The 16,373-nt window shown below is 42.4% G+C and overlaps 4 protein-coding genes and 1 non-coding gene across 6 annotated transcripts; 2 read left to right on the top strand and 3 right to left on the bottom strand.

Moving 5' to 3' along the window:
* Positions 1-285: 285 nt before the first annotated feature.
* Positions 286-4,296, bottom strand: ppp1r8b (protein phosphatase 1, regulatory subunit 8b). The gene is made up of 7 exons (XM_047034148.1): positions 4,217-4,296; positions 3,692-3,752; positions 2,964-3,117; positions 2,591-2,808; positions 2,105-2,249; positions 1,745-1,809; positions 286-1,647 (listed from the first exon to the last, which is right to left on the bottom strand). Exons 1-7 carry the CDS (start codon positions 4,276-4,278, stop codon positions 1,294-1,296), a joined length of 1,059 nt encoding a protein of 352 aa, XP_046890104.1. The 5' UTR covers positions 4,279-4,296; the 3' UTR covers positions 286-1,293.
* On the bottom strand, positions 3,348-3,515 carry LOC124483805. Its single transcript, XR_006957918.1, has one exon. It is a non-coding gene; the product is annotated as a small Cajal body-specific RNA 1 (non-coding RNA).
* Positions 4,297-4,784: 488 nt separating the features above from the next.
* Positions 4,785-8,848, top strand: themis2 (thymocyte selection associated family member 2). The gene is made up of 6 exons (XM_047035872.1): positions 4,785-4,988; positions 5,441-5,581; positions 5,730-6,155; positions 6,350-7,509; positions 7,714-7,822; positions 7,983-8,848. Exons 1-6 carry the CDS (start codon positions 4,883-4,885, stop codon positions 8,090-8,092), a joined length of 2,052 nt encoding a protein of 683 aa, XP_046891828.1. The 5' UTR covers positions 4,785-4,882; the 3' UTR covers positions 8,093-8,848.
* Positions 8,849-8,890: 42 nt separating this feature from the next.
* On the bottom strand, positions 8,891-12,278 carry rpa2 (replication protein A2). Its single transcript, XM_047035917.1, has 9 exons — positions 12,111-12,278; positions 11,788-11,885; positions 11,549-11,650; positions 11,233-11,346; positions 10,810-10,884; positions 10,320-10,436; positions 9,975-10,103; positions 9,559-9,653; positions 8,891-9,431 (listed from the first exon to the last, which is right to left on the bottom strand). Exons 1-9 carry the CDS (start codon positions 12,121-12,123, stop codon positions 9,344-9,346), a joined length of 831 nt encoding a protein of 276 aa, XP_046891873.1. The 5' UTR covers positions 12,124-12,278; the 3' UTR covers positions 8,891-9,343.
* smpdl3b (sphingomyelin phosphodiesterase acid like 3B) lies at positions 11,915-16,367 on the top strand. 2 transcript variants are annotated; one of them, XM_047035892.1, is made up of 9 exons: positions 11,915-11,935; positions 12,754-12,934; positions 13,077-13,290; positions 13,516-13,613; positions 13,717-13,860; positions 13,977-14,146; positions 14,338-14,518; positions 14,689-14,822; positions 15,007-16,367. In XM_047035892.1, the coding sequence occupies exons 2-9, from the start codon at positions 12,874-12,876 to the stop codon at positions 15,367-15,369; spliced, it is 1,365 nt and encodes a 454-aa protein (XP_046891848.1). In that variant the 5' UTR covers positions 11,915-11,935; positions 12,754-12,873; the 3' UTR covers positions 15,370-16,367. The 2 variants fall into 2 exon arrangements, with proteins under 2 accessions (XP_046891848.1, XP_046891840.1); XM_047035884.1 differs by lacking the exon at positions 11,915-11,935 and having other exon boundaries at positions 12,587-12,934.
* The last annotated feature ends 6 nt before the right edge of the window (positions 16,368-16,373 follow it).

The following is a 16,373-nucleotide window of genomic DNA, read 5'->3' as shown; positions in this document are numbered from 1 at the left end:
AGACTGGTTCTGTATGTTGCACCAGTTTATATACTGTATACTGGCTATAGATGCCCCATGAGGGGGAGTATTTTGGAAAGATTTAGGGCCAATCAGAAAGGTTTCCCAGGGCGTAAGTCCTCCAATGAGGTTTGTTTATCTATGAAAACATATATTGTGCCAGGACACAAGATATATCCTTTATATATGTATATATCAATTCAGTACTTGACAAAAGTATTTGTGTGTGGATGTTTTAGTGTGTACCTACATAGGGAGAAAAGACTCGGTAAACTTGACTGAAAAAGTTGTTTCCATTTTATTTACATAGTTTCATGTGATTAAAAAAGCTTCAGTCATTTGAAAGATGGACAAATAATGCCTGGGCACTGGTTAATAACGATACAAAGTTATTACAAATGCAAAAAATATGACTAGACTACAGTACTTTCTTTTAGATATCCTATAACAGTGTCAGCACATAAAGAGGAGATATCTTGGTATTTCCCCCTGCTGGTGTGAAAACAGAGAATGTAGTTGTCAGCCATAAAAAAAAGGCTGAATTTAGTGTGACTGGACAACTGCCACACCATTGCCATCTGGTAGTCCACAGGATGTACTGCCATTACTGGAGGTGCAGTGAATTACAAGGCTCTTTGATGAAGAGTGAAGATCAAAAATACACTGTAGTCTACTCGTTTATCTGTTTATTACAGAAATGCATGCCTATGAAAGAAAATCTATGTGTTTGTTCTTTCTAAAGCCTCGATAGACAAAATATATATATTCTCAACTTTTTGTAAGAAATAACTTTTCCTGGGAAACCATATGTGACTTGTATATAAAAAACTGCTTTAGGACGTGAAATTGTACACAAATAGGATTCTAATAAATACCTGTATGCACTGATAAAAGTGATGATACAGCATCCCAAAATTGACATCAAACAACTTACACAAAAGCAGCTGTTTTTGCAACTGTAAGCAACCATAATGATGTTGGATAATTGGCTGATAATAGGAGATAATGCCCCCTAAAACAAAGAATTTTCTTAATGACCTGCCTACGCTCACTAACCAGTATGTCTGTGAATGACACAATTCATCAACCATTCACCAAAAACCTGGTGTGTTAGTCTTCACGGACTGCTCAGAATGTCTTGGTGAGAACAGAAGAGTATAAAACACCAAAGTATAAAATCCTAAACAGTCTTCAAAAAAAAAACAAAGAAAACAAATCACCCTCCAGCGAGAAACAAGTCCCTGATGTCTCCTGAGTCTGCCCCCTCTCCTTCACAAACTGACGGAGGAAGGCTCAGATGAGCAGGGAAGGGGTGGGCTTCTTGCCCGGCCATGCTTCTTTGGCGTACTTTTTCTTCCGTGGCTCGTTGAGGGCATCGGGGGGATAGGGGCCTGTGACCGGGGTGGGGTTGAGAGTGACAGGGGGTTGGGGGGCCTCTGGGGCCAGATCCACCTCCGGGGCTGGATTGGGGAAGGGCAGTGGAAGCCCCCCCAGGATGGTGGCTCCTCCCGGGGCTCCGGTAGGATGGTGTTCGTGGCTGCTAGGAGGCAGGTCTCCATACAGGCCGCCTCCGAAGGTGTAGCTGTGAATGCGTCTCAACGTCACATCCTCCAGACCGAGTGTGTTGTGGCTGTCAGCTCTCCGTTTCTAGGTTGAACCAAAAGAGGAAAGCAGTTAGTGCATTCGTATTACATTTATTAACTGTTAGTATGGATTTCTTTTGGGATTAAAAATAGGTTTTTACCTTAATGGGAACAACTGCGGTCTGGACCATGTTTCTGAAGCGGCCCACTGAAGGGTCTATATCCTCTGTTACAAAAAGAAACAAAAAGAAACATCCATGTTGTTTTATACATCACAATAATCAAACAGTCTGAGGCAGCCCATGTCTGTTCTTTTGTTCCGATCTAAAACACCCCTTTCTATTAACTGAATGCGTATAATAATTTCACAGGTTCAATAAACGGAATTAGTTAGTTACGATGTAAGAGTAAAAGAAACTACACGCCCAGGCTGACAACTGATTTTACTCATTTGGATTCATGAACAAGAATAATCATGAGGATACAATTGCCAAGCACTTAGGGGGGAGGAAGGGGTGTACCTGGGTTGATGATGTCATCATCCTCATTGAAGGTGACCCTTGAGTTCCTCCTCTTCCTCTTGGGCCTCTGGATCTCCAAGTTGCCCTCCTCTATGGGGAGCAGCGAGATGCGCTTGTTGTGGGCCGTGTTAAACTCTGTCAGGTTCTGTCATGAAGAACAAGAGACGCCAAACAGGAATGAAATAAATCTGGGAGTCAGATGGCTGAGCGGTAAGGGAGTCGGGCTAGTAATCAGAAGGTTGCCGGATCAATTCCCCGCCGTGCCAAATGACGTTATGTCCTTCACCCTACTTGCCTCAGGGGGAATGTCCCTGTACTTACTGTAAGTCGCTCTGGATAAGAGCGTCTGCTAAATGTAAATAAAGGGTATGTCATACCCTGATTATATATCTACTGTAATGTATTCACTCAAGTATAACTACATTGTCAACATAACACTCAAAGTACACTTACATCCACCCACACCCAGTAAATACAACCACACACCTCTAGCTCAGTTTCTTCTTCTGGTAAACCTAGCAGCCCCTTCAGCTCCTCGTCCTCCCCAGCCTTGCCCTCTCCTGCACTGGTGCTCGACTGGCTCTGGGGCTTCTCCCGGATGGTGTAGGTGCGCGTGGAGGCTCCGAAAGACATGGTGGAGTCAATGGGGACCTGCTGAGGCTTGTGGGACTCCAGGCGGATGTGTCCAAGAAAGGTCCCGTGCGCTAAAGAAGCCAGACACCGTGATTATGTACGTGTTGAACTACACATTGACACAAACCACTAGTGCTGTAAGATTTCAAATTCAATCTAAATGGAGTCAACGTGTTTTCTAGTATTGGTTTAATAGATGTTGGATGAAAATGATGAGTAGACGCACTGCTGTTGAGGTCGATGAGAAACACCCTCTTCAGATGTTTGTGGTAGACCAGGGCGGCGTGGGCGCGGGAACAGGACTGGTGGTCGATGGTGAAGTCACACATGTCTGGGTTCCTCCCGAACAAGTAGTATTTCTTCTCGTCAATGATCAGTTTCTGTGTGGGCATGTGCATGTCAACGCGTCCCAAACGGAAAACACAAGCTTGATGACCCGTACCCAACCCCTCAACTCCCATCTACAAGAAGCAGAGCTCCATTTGGTATGCGTAGACACAGTGATGATCAACGGTGGTCTTGTGTAAGACATATTTGTTATAAACAGGGAGGATTGTTGCATGAATCAAGTTATTTGTGAGCAGCAGGACCTCAGGCCTACCTATGCCCTTAATGTGCCTCTGAGCCATAACTCTAAAGTGCAGCTTTTCACTCAGAGCTTAAATGTCAGGGCTGACTTTTGTGTGGCACCCTTCTGAAATCAGATTGCCATGGAGTACAGTCACCAGTGTGCATGGCACAGCTGGGCTGAAGGCAGACTGATCAGTATCTGGTGCGTTTCACTGTAGCTTGGTCACTGACTGGACCGTGGTGAGCTGGCTAACTTATTGCCTTTGGAATATAGCATAGATACACATCAAACGTTTATTTTACAAAACAGTTGACTGAGTACAATAAAAGTCGACTCATCACTGTGGCAGTAGTTTACAATGTTTCTACAGCTCATCGTCTTACCTCAACCATTTTGTCTCCTTTCATGACATCCAGATGGAGCCCCGGTGGTGGTTTGCCTGCCCTGCAACAATAATAGATTCCATTAGCAACCTTCGTAGCCTGGTTTGAAATGCAGTTACGTACAGTCAAAAGAGTATTCTTTTCTCCAGCACAAGTATGCACACACTTACTAGGTAGTGCTTGTAGCTCTCTAGTGACCATCACGTTCAATTATAGATACGGCCAACATTATGCATGCACACTAAAACGTATGAACGAGAGTGCCTTGTTAATTCAGAATTATGACTCAACAACCAGCTAGTAGATTTAGGCACACATTGGATTGACTACCCTTGAGTGTGTGCATGCAATATGGGTGACTACCACACAAGCCATTCAGAGTTGGCGTTAGCTACTAGCTAGCAATGTGCGAACCCGGATTAGACAAATTATTATTGAAGAAGCCACAATCAAAATCTGAATTCAGAGCTATGCCTCTGATTAAAATTCCTGAGCAATTCAAAATTCATAGTTGCATTTTCTCACCATGATGGACAATCAAAAGGAGGGGCAGAAGTGATATCAGTCCCACTTGTTTTAGACGCCATCTTGGCTAACAATTCCAGTCGTACAGATCTCTGGGTAATCACAAATGTTGGGGTTTGGGAATTGTAGTTTCTGCCAGCCAAAATTTGAAGACAAAATCTGTAAATATCTGTAAATGTCTTTCATTCACTTTTGATTGTGTGAACCTGTGTGAGATCTGCGGTTAGACAAAACAACGGCTAAATTACTGAAACATAAAGCTATTGTTACAAAGTTACTGCTATGTGTGATGGTCATCATTAAGACACGGAGTTATAGTTTGCAGTTTACATAAAAAATATAGGCCTGTGTTCAGCCTAAACGCTGCACTCTTTAAGGATGATTCAGAAAGAGAGAGAGAGAGATGCTTTTTTTTGAAGTTGAAACTTTAAGTGAAACTAATCATGAATGTGTGACATATATAATAATGGACATCTTGATTAATACGTTTGAGAGTTTTTGCCGGGGCAATCCTTTTTATTGACACGGCAAACAAGTTTAGCCTAACGTGCGATACCATGAACTCACTTCCTCATGCAAATTGTGGTTTTCAACTGTGTGAGAACTCGGAACAAGCACGCTTGAGAGAATAGTCCTTATTCTCAAGGCAGAACTTGTTCGGCAGTGATGGCGAATGCGGGAGAGGCTGTGTCCCTGCAAGAATTTATTGCATCCTTGGATGAAACTTGTCTACCGCGAATTCTACAGGTTTGCTCCGGGGTGTATTTCCAAGGTAGGGATATTCAATATAAAATAAAAGTAGACAAAAATATTATATTATCATACTTAAACTTCGATCGTCTGATACAACGGATAACATCAATTTAAAAGATCAAACTGACGTTTATTGTTGAATACACATAGGGATACCCAGATTATAATCTAATTGCTGATAGCCTATATATAGGCTATTTTTTATTTCGATATTGCAGGCCTAAATTCCTTGAGTAAACTAACTATTTGGAGAGAATTAGGCTATCTTAATAGTTAATACTTTATCTTCAATATTCGACAATAATTAAATGACGGTCTTGATTTACACTATAATATTTCTATATGACCGAGTGAACACAATCTACATGCCACAATTATGTTCTTGCGGTTGAGCGATTGGGGGTTGGTACCTGACTTCTGTGTAGTCTACATTATCTTGACACCATTTACGGTGTTCATTTGTTTTTACAGGATCTGTATATGAGCTTTCGGGGAGTGAAGTGTGTCTGTCTACTGGCGATATAGTGAAAATTATAAGAATAGATCTTTTGGCGGTGTACTGTGAGGACATCAGCACCAATGAAAAGTTTGAGCTGCCCCTTACACACACAGGTGAGAATGAGAGTTTCGACAAAGTCGTTTCAATTTCAGCGATATACTGTAATAAGCCTATTCTGCTGCGTCATTCGTTCAATATTTTAACAATCATACCCTAACAAAAAAACGTGACCAAGGGCAAATCTGTTGTTAAACCTGTCAGGTCTTTTCAAACTCGTTCCTGAGGAGATGCCATACAACACAGTGGAGGAGATGGTGAGCCTCAGGCCTGAAGGCTTGAACTCCTGTCTCTCCTTTACCTTCACCAGCCGCTGTGAGCTTACCTTTGAGAACTTCACCTTGGGGGCTGGGAAACGCGTGACGATACTGTCCATGGAGGAGAGGGAAGGGCAGGAGACTCACGTTCGCTGCCTGGTCCAAGGGCAGCAGGGAGCCACAGCAGAAGTACTGGTACCACTCACCTGCCGGGGAGAGTTTTACGAGTGTGACAGCAACCAGTGCTACAGTCTTCAGGAGATCATGTCTTCACCCCATCTTTGTAGCCAACGGTTTCGTTTCAGCAAAACCACAATGTGTGGTGGACCTCTTGTCTTTAGTCCCATCTACCAGGTCCAGGCTATCATGCACTGTAAGTATGACTTGCCTATCCTTTGCTAATTCCATAAAAGGAATCCACACAACATCCTAAAAAAAGAAATACGTATAAATGTATTATTTTCACACTTCACGTGTTATTTTCTCAAAAATGTGCATTGCCACTTAAAGATGTTTATACTGTGTGTGTTGTTTACACAACTTGCAAAATCTACATTCTTTTCACAGTGAGAAAAGACATAGTGAAGTTCCCTTCAACTTTAGAAGTGGATGTGATAGATGTGACAGAGCAAAACCAGAACCTCACCTTTGTCAGCCCATTCACTCTGTCAGAGGTGCACTCCCAGCCCGAAGACGTCTTTCCCACTATGGCTGAAATCCTGGAGGGCCCAGAGGCCCAGTCTCTATTTCGCTGCAGCTGGCTACCAGAACTCCGCAAGGGTTCCCACGTGGTGCTTCACAGGCGAGGCACATCACCCATGGTCCTGGCCACAAGCCTGAAGGGCCGGCGGGCACAACAGTACTTCCTGGTGTCTCAGAACTATGGCGGGAGGTTGCGGCGCCGGCCCAGAGAGTTCAGCTCTGCGTATGAGCTGTACATAGCCCTCACCCACACACCGGGCCTCCTTGTGAGCGTGACCCGGCACTGTGAGGAGGTGGAGGAGGAAGGTGTCCCCGCTCTCAGCGTGGGGGAGCAGCTGGCTGTGCTGCGGGTCGAGAAGGTGAAGCTGGCCTGCAACGGCCAGATGAAGACGGTGGAGGCCTTGATCTGCAGACGGTCCACAGACATGGACGATGACGAGGATGAGGAGGATGAGATCGAGGAAGTCTCTCTGCCACTATACATGCAAGGTAACTTTGTGGAGAAAATAACAGACAACAAGAAGAATAGACTCGCGGATCTTTGCCAGAGCAAAGCTTTGCCATTGGATGTTAAGGTAGTGAACCGTGACGCTGGTATGGAGACGGATCCTCTCATGGGCTTCCCCTCGCTCAGACTTGAGGAAGCTACCCTGGAGCCCACCATAGAAGCCAGTCTACCAGGAAGTCCCGAACGGACCTTTGAGATCCCCATCCGTTGGCTCAACATGTCTCTGTCATTCACCAGTGACCCACTGCCCTGGCCCAGTGGTGAGCCCCCCATGTGTCACCTAGAGACTGTTAAAGAGGTGACAGACACATTCTATTATGAGTTTCGCAGGTTGACGACATCAGACGAGCCCCCACCACCACGCCCACCCAAGCGGACACCTGTGCCGGACTCTAAACCTTCTAAGAAAAAAGGAAAATCTCGCTCTGGGGAAAAAGCCAGCAGTGCAACCAAAGACATGGGCACGTCGAGCCTTGACAGTAACAAGCAGAAGAGTTTACCAGCACCTCCACTTCCGGTAAGTTTTACATGAACATCTTTATTTGAACACAAGTTACAGTCGTATTTTAATTTCTATGGTGACCGCATACTAGTGTGGTTTCAAGTAACAATTCTAATATGTTGACACGGTCAATCCTGAAAGATTGCTACTTCCTTTTTCATGGTTTGCAGAAGCACTTTTTTTAAGGATAACATTGTTTTTCTTTCTGTCACCCTGAAGGACAACTTAAGTGACAGGCTTCCCCAACTGAACCCTAGGAAACTCAAAGTGGCAACAGCAAGCAAGGCTAAGCCCAACACATACGTGCAAAATACCCGGAAGAAAAAAGGTAGTATTCCCTCGTGTTACTCCTTCTCACTCACTCCCTCTCTTTGACAAACCAGCTGGTACATGGGACGTCCCTACACACAGTCGCCTGTATGTACCGACTTGTTCAGTAAAGTAGTGGTTGCATAAACTGTAAATTAACGCTTGTTCTTATTCTGCAGTGGATGTATGTGCCGTTTATGCATACGTCGACAGTGACCATGACTACGAGTCTATGGAAGAGTACGCAGATGCAATGAAAAAAGCACAAGAGAGTGTCATGTTTCTGTGAGCTATGAAAAATCACACAAACTGTTTTAGTCCTCATGTATTTGGTGTGAACGTGAGAATTGTTAAAAAGACAAATATTGTCCAGAATGAATGGCATATCGGATTCATGTTTTATTGAATTTCAAAAAAAAGTTGTATGTTTAACTTGTACTGTTTATGCAGCTTGCTCTTAGTTCTTAAGCTCTTAGTTTTCAATTGTAAGTAGAAAGAAAATGTTTTATTTATAGTGATGTCACATTATTTAGAAGGCTCAAGACGCACTTGTTCCGGGAGTACAACGGTACTTAGGAATGGTTTGCTGAACCCAATGCTAGTTTCCTCAAGGATCACAATGACTCTTGCTTAGAGACTTGTTGCTCTTGTTGGTTAGTGGTAGCTGATTTAAACTGTTGTATTCTATTTTAGTTAATCTTATATTTTTATTTTACTGTTGCTTGTTTTTCTACAGGTACACTTGCACTTACAGATTCATGTTGTTTAAATTGTAACTTGCTTAACTACATGCTCTTATGGTTTTTCCCTTAGTACTGCCAAGATGGACATACAAATTGAAATAGAGAGAACATAGCTTTTTATGTTGGACCACTGCTCAATGAAACAATCTTTTTGGGTCTCATATTAAAAAATACTCTTATAGTATTTGAGTATATAGTTCTAAAACTAGAGATTTAGTTCCTCATCTTAATCAATTACATACTGAGAATTACTTGTCACCCTGAATTGATACTCTAAATAAAATGCACCATATTTGTATTCATTAAGGTACTGTACTAATTGTGTGTGTCTATAATGTATAGAAAGAAAACAGACTTTTAAGAAAAAGTGCCTTTACTTAAGAGAGAAACAACGTGAGAATATGGACTGCAATGGTTCTAGTTGTATACCACGTTCATTTAATTTATAGCATGGTCAGATTACTTTTATTCTGAAGGAATCTAAAAACATACTTCAGAGTGATGTTCAGAGGAAACAAGAGGACCATGATGAACCACATCTGTCTAATTCTCACAAAGAACTGTTTTAAAACAGGATGTGTGAACAATGGCTTCCACGAAAGGCTGCCTATATATGCAGCTATTTAACACAACCACATGCAACTTAATCAGCAAATTATTTAAGATTAGTCCCATAAACAAATACATGCATTTCAGAGACTCCCAAGGCTAATGTATGTACATATATATTTGTTTGTAGATCAGGTTTATAAACTCAAGTCTGATTCCTGCTAGGAATAAGTGTGAGAGTGAAGGCACTAGTCTTCGTTGTCAGTAGATTTGAAGTGGTCCTCATCAATAGTGGAAAATATGTGTCCTTCATTGCTGAGGAAATCCACTGCTTGTCTGCAATGAGGAAGAATGGGGATATCAAGTCAACAGGACAGAAATATTGCACTGACAATGTATTTGGGGTATAGTGTGAAGGCAAGAAAAAAAGAAAACCACGAGAGAGAAAGAGGCGGCAACTTACTTGATAACAGCCAAGCTTATACCGCCGAGTCTCTGCTTCAGATCCTGGATGCTGATGCCCTGAGCGTCTTGACAGCTCCTTATCAACCTCAGCACCTGAGCGACGGACACAAACCCTTCATTATGCCAAGTGTAGCCTGTGCTAATCTTCCCACCGTTTACCCTGATCATTGAACGCACCCCTAGTGTGTTACATTTACATTACATTTAGTCACATTTAGTCAGACACTCTTATCCAGAGCGACTTACAGTAAGTACAGGGTCATAGCCCTGAGGCAAGTAGGGTGAAGTGCCTTGCCCAAGGACACAACGTCATTTTGCACGGGAATCGAACCAGCAACCTTCTGATTAATAGCAGTCGGTGTTGTAACAGTATAATAATAACAGTCGGTGTTGTCACCAACTGTGCACTCTCACCTGGTTCTGGCTGGGGCTCAGCCCATTGGCAGACATGTCGCTGGCCCCTGAGTAACTTCCTCCCATGCCTCCCATCCCAGGCTTGGACATGGGAATCATGCTGGTATTCATCCCTCCCCCACCACCCATCTAAAACAGAGCAAAAAGTTTCACTTTCATTTCACCCAAAGATGTATCAACTACACAAAAAACAAAGGAAACGTGTGCAAGTGAATAAAAGGCCATGTGACTTTTCTGACTGTTTCAGTTAAATAGACGATAAAACGATTTTTTTTATTTCACATCGGTAAAATAAAGGAGAAGTGGTATAGCTTCTTGGTGTGTCAAGATAAGGATTTGTCTCACCGTAGACTGTGGTTTGCTGAGCAGCATGTGTGCCTGTACAACCTCCAGCATGTGTGAGGTGATCTCATTCATGTCCTCGAGGGGCCGCACGTTGAATGCTACTACAGACCTGTGATTCTAACACAGGAAGGGCGGCACACACAGAGTGCACCTGTCACTTTGACAATTGCCTTTTGAATTTACTTTTGTTTGTTGAATTTAATTGTTTGGTTTTTTTGGCCACAAAATATTATATAAAAACATAATACAAAAACAATGGGTAAAGTTATACGAGGCCCTCCTCCTCTAAACTAAACACAATTTATAATAATAAAGTACTAAAGCAAACTAATACATTTAAACTGACCCCCATGTATAAATTAACTTCTAAGAACAGAGTTCTCTATTCTGTTAAATGAGGAAGAAAAGACAGGAAGGAAACCAAGCCCTGACTTCCTTTACCAATCTTGCAGATTTGACTCATCAGTACTGTGAGAGAAGTGATGGTTACCTGGAAGGAGCGTAGGTTCCCAGAGACTTTGACGTATGTGTTTGGGGGAATGACCGTGCTGTCCACACCAGGATCCTGATCATTTACACCAGAGAAGATAGTTTATTAGTATCCATGATGCCCAAGACAGAACAGCTTCTAACACTCTTTTAAGAGTTTGTTACGGGTTTCAATATTCCCCTCATACAACATTTCCATTGGAAAATGATTGTCTGCCAGTGTTGTTGGTGATTGACTGATCCAAGTACTCATGGTGTCACTAGTAAATTCACACAACCCTCCACACAGGTATTCTCTGAGACGTCATTTTGGGACCCCGGTTAACTCTATGTATTTACAGGGTATTCTTTCGTATCACTGAAGTGTCGACCCCTTCATAACAACTGCTCACGTTTTAGCCATCGTGAAAGGGGCAGTACTCACTTCTGTATCCACCCACTGTTTGACGTCCATAGGGGCTCCAGTCATGTCATCCACTTTGTACTGAATGTTGGTCATGGACTTGTCAGTACTTCTGATGATTCCAACAAAAGTAACCTGAGATGGAAATGGGAACACTACTCATTAAAGTTGTATTTGAAATGCCCTAAAAGCCTAAATTAGTTTGGCGGTACATGCATTTGTACCGCCAAGATGCAGTACATGTATTTGTTATTTACTATCCTAAAAGCGATTGTCTGGGATTGCCAATCAGGTTTTTTTTTCTACAGCATAAACATTACGAAATGCGTTTAGTTACCTGGGCAACTTCCACCTCTCCTACTCGGAAGACATCCTCAGCTTGGGCCGCGGACATGAGCTGGGACACCGTGCACGGGACGATCTGCTGGGCACGAGTTCTCTGTGGTCGTGCGCACAAGAAAAGTGATACACTAATTATTGTCGGATCAAGTCTTAATTCTCCTGCTTCACACTAGGAGGCTCAACATTGTTTTACATATTAACGTAATTTAACGTAACGTAAGTTATGGTCCTGACCCCTTTCTTCTCTCCTCCCTGGGATGCGGCAGGTGAAGCGAATCCCCCTGGAGACTGACTATACCCACCAGTCATCGTGTTTGTTTCGCTATATCCTCCTATAGGAAAATGAGACCATGTGAATCCTGCTTGAACATGCAACAGACAGGTATGTTTGTTGTCTGAACTAAGTAGTAAGGTAGCTAGCATACTTAATACTAAAAATAATCTCGGCTAATGGCATAAAGAATAAATTAGTAGCTAGCTGGTGAGCTAGCTGGCCAACTAGCGATTGTTCTGTTTGTTATTTGGACAGTTCCAGTAGGATAATTAAGGCAGCTCACCTTGATTCCACATGTTAAACCCTTATGTGTTGATAATGATAAAAACGTCTATACCGATGTAGCTAAAGACAACAAAAGAGATTAAACTAAGTAGCTACTGTGGGTCCGCTGTGCAAGGCTTTTCTTGTGCAATTCCGCGCGCTTGAAAGTTGACATCTGAGAACGCATGCGTCGTAATGCACTCCCGCGAAATCTACTACCCAATCATACGACGGCCATATTCCATTTGTTGTGGTATCCCGGTCAGCCCGGTTGGGCGGAGTTTGGGGGATCCAATTTAAGTATGGCATTGAAACAAATGTTTACTCCGCATTCATAAAAAAAAATATGTACACAATTTTATATATTTGAGCATTCGAAGTTGGTAATGTTAAGCTCGCACCACAAGTGTGGACTTCCCATCAATTTTCAAAAGCCCATCTCGGCAAAAGTGTCAAACTAATATATTTAGCAAACAAATTATGGTAACGTGTCAAAATGCTTGACCGATCTTTGTACAGTTTAGGAGAGAAAAGAAACATGTAGTATATCACGTTGTCAAAAACAACAGGCTTGAATATGCATGGGATTTTAAGATGTTAATAGACAACCACCCATTTCAGATTTTATATCTTCTTATCTTCCTTTTTATTGACTGACCAAGGTTATTTAACATGGGACATTACTCTCGTAACGGCAAGATAGGCTACCATTGCATGTCTTCCCACTACAACCCTAGCTTCCAACTACAAGTGGAGTTTTATCATCTTGCTAGTCAAAGTGTATGATGTGGAAAACTTTGCTTGGTCTCCTCTTCACTTGCACGAAGGTTCTGGCTCTGTCCGGTAAGTAGCATGCCCTGCATCCGTGGAGCCTGTCCTCGGTAGGCCTACGTCACTATTTGACAAACTTATTTTTTCTTTCTTTTTACACGCTGTCTGAGAAACAAGCTCCATTTGTCATTTTTACGTTTACTCTTATTTCCAGGAAACTTTTGGCATATTACAGACCTACATTGGGACCCAACATATAACCTCACAGACAATCCCGAAAATGTATGCGCGTCCAGTGGAAAACGCCCTACTTCCAGTGCTGGCAGATTTGGAGATTATCACTGTGACTCCCCATGGAACCTCATAAACTCCTCAGTGTATGCCATGAAAGATATAATGCCCGACCCGGATTTCATCGTCTGGACGGGGTAGGAAATAAATGTGTGAGAACAGATGTTATAGGCTACGTGATCAGACAGACCTAGTGATGTTTACCACTATGTCATCATGCTGAAATTGTCATCTTTGAGTATCAGGTTCACCTTTGTCCGTAAAATAAACGATTTTTACTGTTTATTTTAGGTCTTTGTCATGTGAATGTATTGATTTTATACAATACACTTTTTTCACACAGCCTGACATTTGCCTTACAGAGATGACACACCTCATATACCCAATGAGGATCTAGGAGAGGAGGCGGTCCTACACATTATCGGAAATCTCACCCACATCATAAAGCTTGTGTTCCCAAGTAAATTCTAGTTCCTTATGATCAAATACAATTTCATATTTTCAGTGCTTTGATATTGAAATTGTCTGAGGATGCATGAATCTTCACCATTCTCAACTTTCAGCAACCAAAGTATATTCTGCACTGGGCAATCATGATTATCACCCAAAGAGTCAGCTTCCAGCTGTTCAAAACAACATCTATGAAAGGACTGCAGGGATGTGGCAGGATTGGTTGGAACCGGAATCACAAAAAACCTTCAGAAACGGTACAGGGTTCTATGAAAGCCTGATAATGAGTAAACAATTATATGAATGAGTACATGTCTGACTGCAAAACAAATCTCTGCTCGCTTTTATTCCTTGTATTATCTTTTGTGTTTAGGTGGCTATTACACTGAAAGGTTGCTGAATCGTCCAGGCTTCAGGATGGTGGTACTCAACACTAACCTATACTATGATCAAAACAAGGTAACTGAAGACATGGCAGACCCAGCTAATCAATTCAGCTGGACAGATCAGGTTCTCACAGATGCCGCAAAGAACAGAGAAAAGGTACCAACAACAAAGAATCTATAGTTTGCGCTTAGTTGCGAGACAAAAAGATAAGATATAGTTCAACCAGTAAGCCAGAGCTACTGTTGATAAACTTGGCAGATTGCTCCATGAATGTTTGTCTGAAATACATAACCAGTCACTTTTAACGAGGTTTTACAAGTGTTACGCAACCTCTGGTCTTCCTCTAGGTTTACATAATTGGTCATGTGCCACCGGGCTTTTTTGAGAAGAAACGCAGTAAGCCTTGGTTTAGACCCCATTTCAACAAACGCTACCTGGAGCTTGTTCAGAAGCATCACTCCATCATCATCGGACAGTTCTTCGGACATCACCACACTGACAGCTTCCGCATGTTCTACAGTCCCGATGGTACGGATGCTGCTACACAGACATCACGCTTGGCTTTCAGATATGTTGGGTTTGGCATTGGCTCAGTGTCGATCCATTCCATCTGTCTGGTATGGACTTCTTGTTTCATGTTGTACATGATTGTGACTTTATTAAACTTTTCTTTATTGATTTGGTTCCTTTCTCTTCAGACTCCCCCATTAATGTCATGTTCCTGACCCCCGGGGTTACCCCATGGAAGACGACCCTGCCTGGAGTCGTGGATGGGGCCAACAACCCTGGGATCCGCGTCTTTGAATATGATACCCAAACTCTCCTGGTCAAGGTCAAAATTAACCCAAAGTTCTTTCCTTGTCTCCATAAGTTACGCCTACAATCTCAAAACCATCAAATTTATGCTAGGAAATGACGACACGACATCCCTCATTCTAGTTGCATGTATTATTTTATGGTAGTTGTAGTGAAGCATTTCCTTCAGTCTCAGCAGCATTTGTCTTCTCCACACGCAGGACGTTGTGACGTACTACCTTAACCTGACCCGTGCCAACATAGCCCAGAGCCGCTGGGAGAAGGAATACAGGCTCACTGAGAGTTTCCGGGTCCCAGACGCATCCCCCACCTCCATGCACCGGGTTCTGGACCGAATGGCAAACAGCCACTGCTACCTCCAGAAGTACTACGAGTTCAACTCCGTCAACTACGGCCTGGCAGAGTGCGACAGTCACTGTCGCGTCGACCACGTGTGTGCTGCCAGAGAAGTTGACTTTGACAGATACGAGCACTGTCTGGAGAAAGAGGGGGCAATCTCGATCGGCGCCGCCCTGCTGCCCATCATCACCACGGCGCTCAGTCTAGTCTGGCTAAGCAGCTGAGGATCTATACAGCTGTGGCCAAAAGTATTGGGAGCGACATACATTTTGTGTTTGCAAAGCTTGCTGGACCTTGGCATAAAATGACTGCTAACATAATTTCAGTAAGTCATATCCTCAGCACAGGGGAAAGTGTGAACTAGTTCTAGCCTGGTGAAATCACTATCATTCTGATTGGATTGTAAGAGCAGATTGACTGCTGTAAAAGAGTGGACTATTTGCATATATTGAAAATGTTCTCCCCAAAAAAGCTTTACAAAAAATGAAATGTGCCTTATTGTGATTCCTGTATTCTATAGAAACATGTTAAAAAAATCCTCAAATACTGAATCAGCAAACTTTGCAAAACACAACATTTGTCTTTGCCAAAACTTGTGGCCACAACTGTACACACAGCAGGACCTGCACATTGGTCAGCCTTTGGATAGAAAAACTTATTTAGCATTCCACTCTGTTTTGGGAAGCAAACACATTTTTTGAAACAAGTTGTCTGTATTAAATAATGAAATAATGATAATTTTTAAAATTATAATGAATGTCATATTGAGATATTTATTCATAGAATGGTACATTAGTGTAACAAGCTTATTCTGAATAAACGATATTCTGTGGGTCATGAATGACTTTTAACACCCTCTGTTTGGTCATGTGTTATGCTTGTAAAAGTTGGTCGTATTTTTAACTGTTCTTCTTAATGGTAATATCCGCAACTTAAACCTTCACTTATTTTTGTACACGCTAACCTTTCCCCTGTCTGCTATTCATGTAAATCAATATATACCAGGGTCTAAATACCTTTTGAATAATGAGTTACCATGATTACAAGTCATAGACCATTCAAAAAGATCCACGTCTCTAACTACTTCCTGTAGATTGAGTCATTTTTTTGTTAAATTTGGTAGAATAAAGCAGTATTTATGAACACGTTTTTATAAACTCAATATGTTCATGTCATAACAACAAAAGCAATGGATGGACCCTGAACCCATTGTTATCACCAATAGACA

The sequence above is a fragment of the Hypomesus transpacificus genome, chromosome 2 (genome assembly GCF_021917145.1).
Source record: "Hypomesus transpacificus isolate Combined female chromosome 2, fHypTra1, whole genome shotgun sequence".
NCBI lineage: Eukaryota > Metazoa > Chordata > Actinopteri > Osmeriformes > Osmeridae > Hypomesus > Hypomesus transpacificus.
The sequence above is the reverse complement of the archived record's forward strand: the minus strand, read 5'-3'. Positions and strand labels throughout refer to the sequence as shown.

Bases quoted from the DNA above. Each gene is read 5' to 3' on its own strand.
- smpdl3b (XM_047035892.1), top strand. From the start codon at position 12,874: ATGATGTGGAAAACTTTGCTTGGTCTCCTCTTCACTTGCACGAAGGTT. The intron at 12,935-13,076 runs GTAAGTAGCATG...TCTTATTTCCAG, and splicing joins GAAGGTTCTGGCTCTGTCCG to GAAACTTTTGGCATATTACA. The intron at 13,614-13,716 runs GTAAATTCTAGT...CTCAACTTTCAG, and splicing joins CATAAAGCTTGTGTTCCCAA to CAACCAAAGTATATTCTGCA.
- themis2 (XM_047035872.1), top strand. From the start codon at position 4,883: ATGGCGAATGCGGGAGAGGCTGTGTCCCTGCAAGAATTTATTGCATCC. The intron at 6,156-6,349 runs GTAAGTATGACT...TTCTTTTCACAG, and splicing joins GGTCCAGGCTATCATGCACT to TGAGAAAAGACATAGTGAAG. The intron at 7,510-7,713 runs GTAAGTTTTACA...GTCACCCTGAAG, and splicing joins TACCAGCACCTCCACTTCCG to GACAACTTAAGTGACAGGCT.
- rpa2 (XM_047035917.1), bottom strand. The intron at 11,651-11,787 runs GTCAGGACCATA...GCACGACCACAG, and splicing joins AGGGAGGAGAGAAGAAAGGG to AGAACTCGTGCCCAGCAGAT. The intron at 9,654-9,974 runs GTGAGAGTGCAC...TCCGTCGCTCAG, and splicing joins TGAGCCCCAGCCAGAACCAG to GTGCTGAGGTTGATAAGGAG.
- ppp1r8b (XM_047034148.1), bottom strand. From the start codon at position 4,278: ATGGCGTCTAAAACAAGTGGGACTGATATCACTTCTGCCCCTCCTTTT. The intron at 3,118-3,691 runs GTAAGACGATGA...ATGCCCACACAG, and splicing joins AAGGAGACAAAATGGTTGAG to AAACTGATCATTGACGAGAA. The intron at 1,648-1,744 runs GTAAAAACCTAT...GGTTCAACCTAG, and splicing joins CCGCAGTTGTTCCCATTAAG to AAACGGAGAGCTGACAGCCA.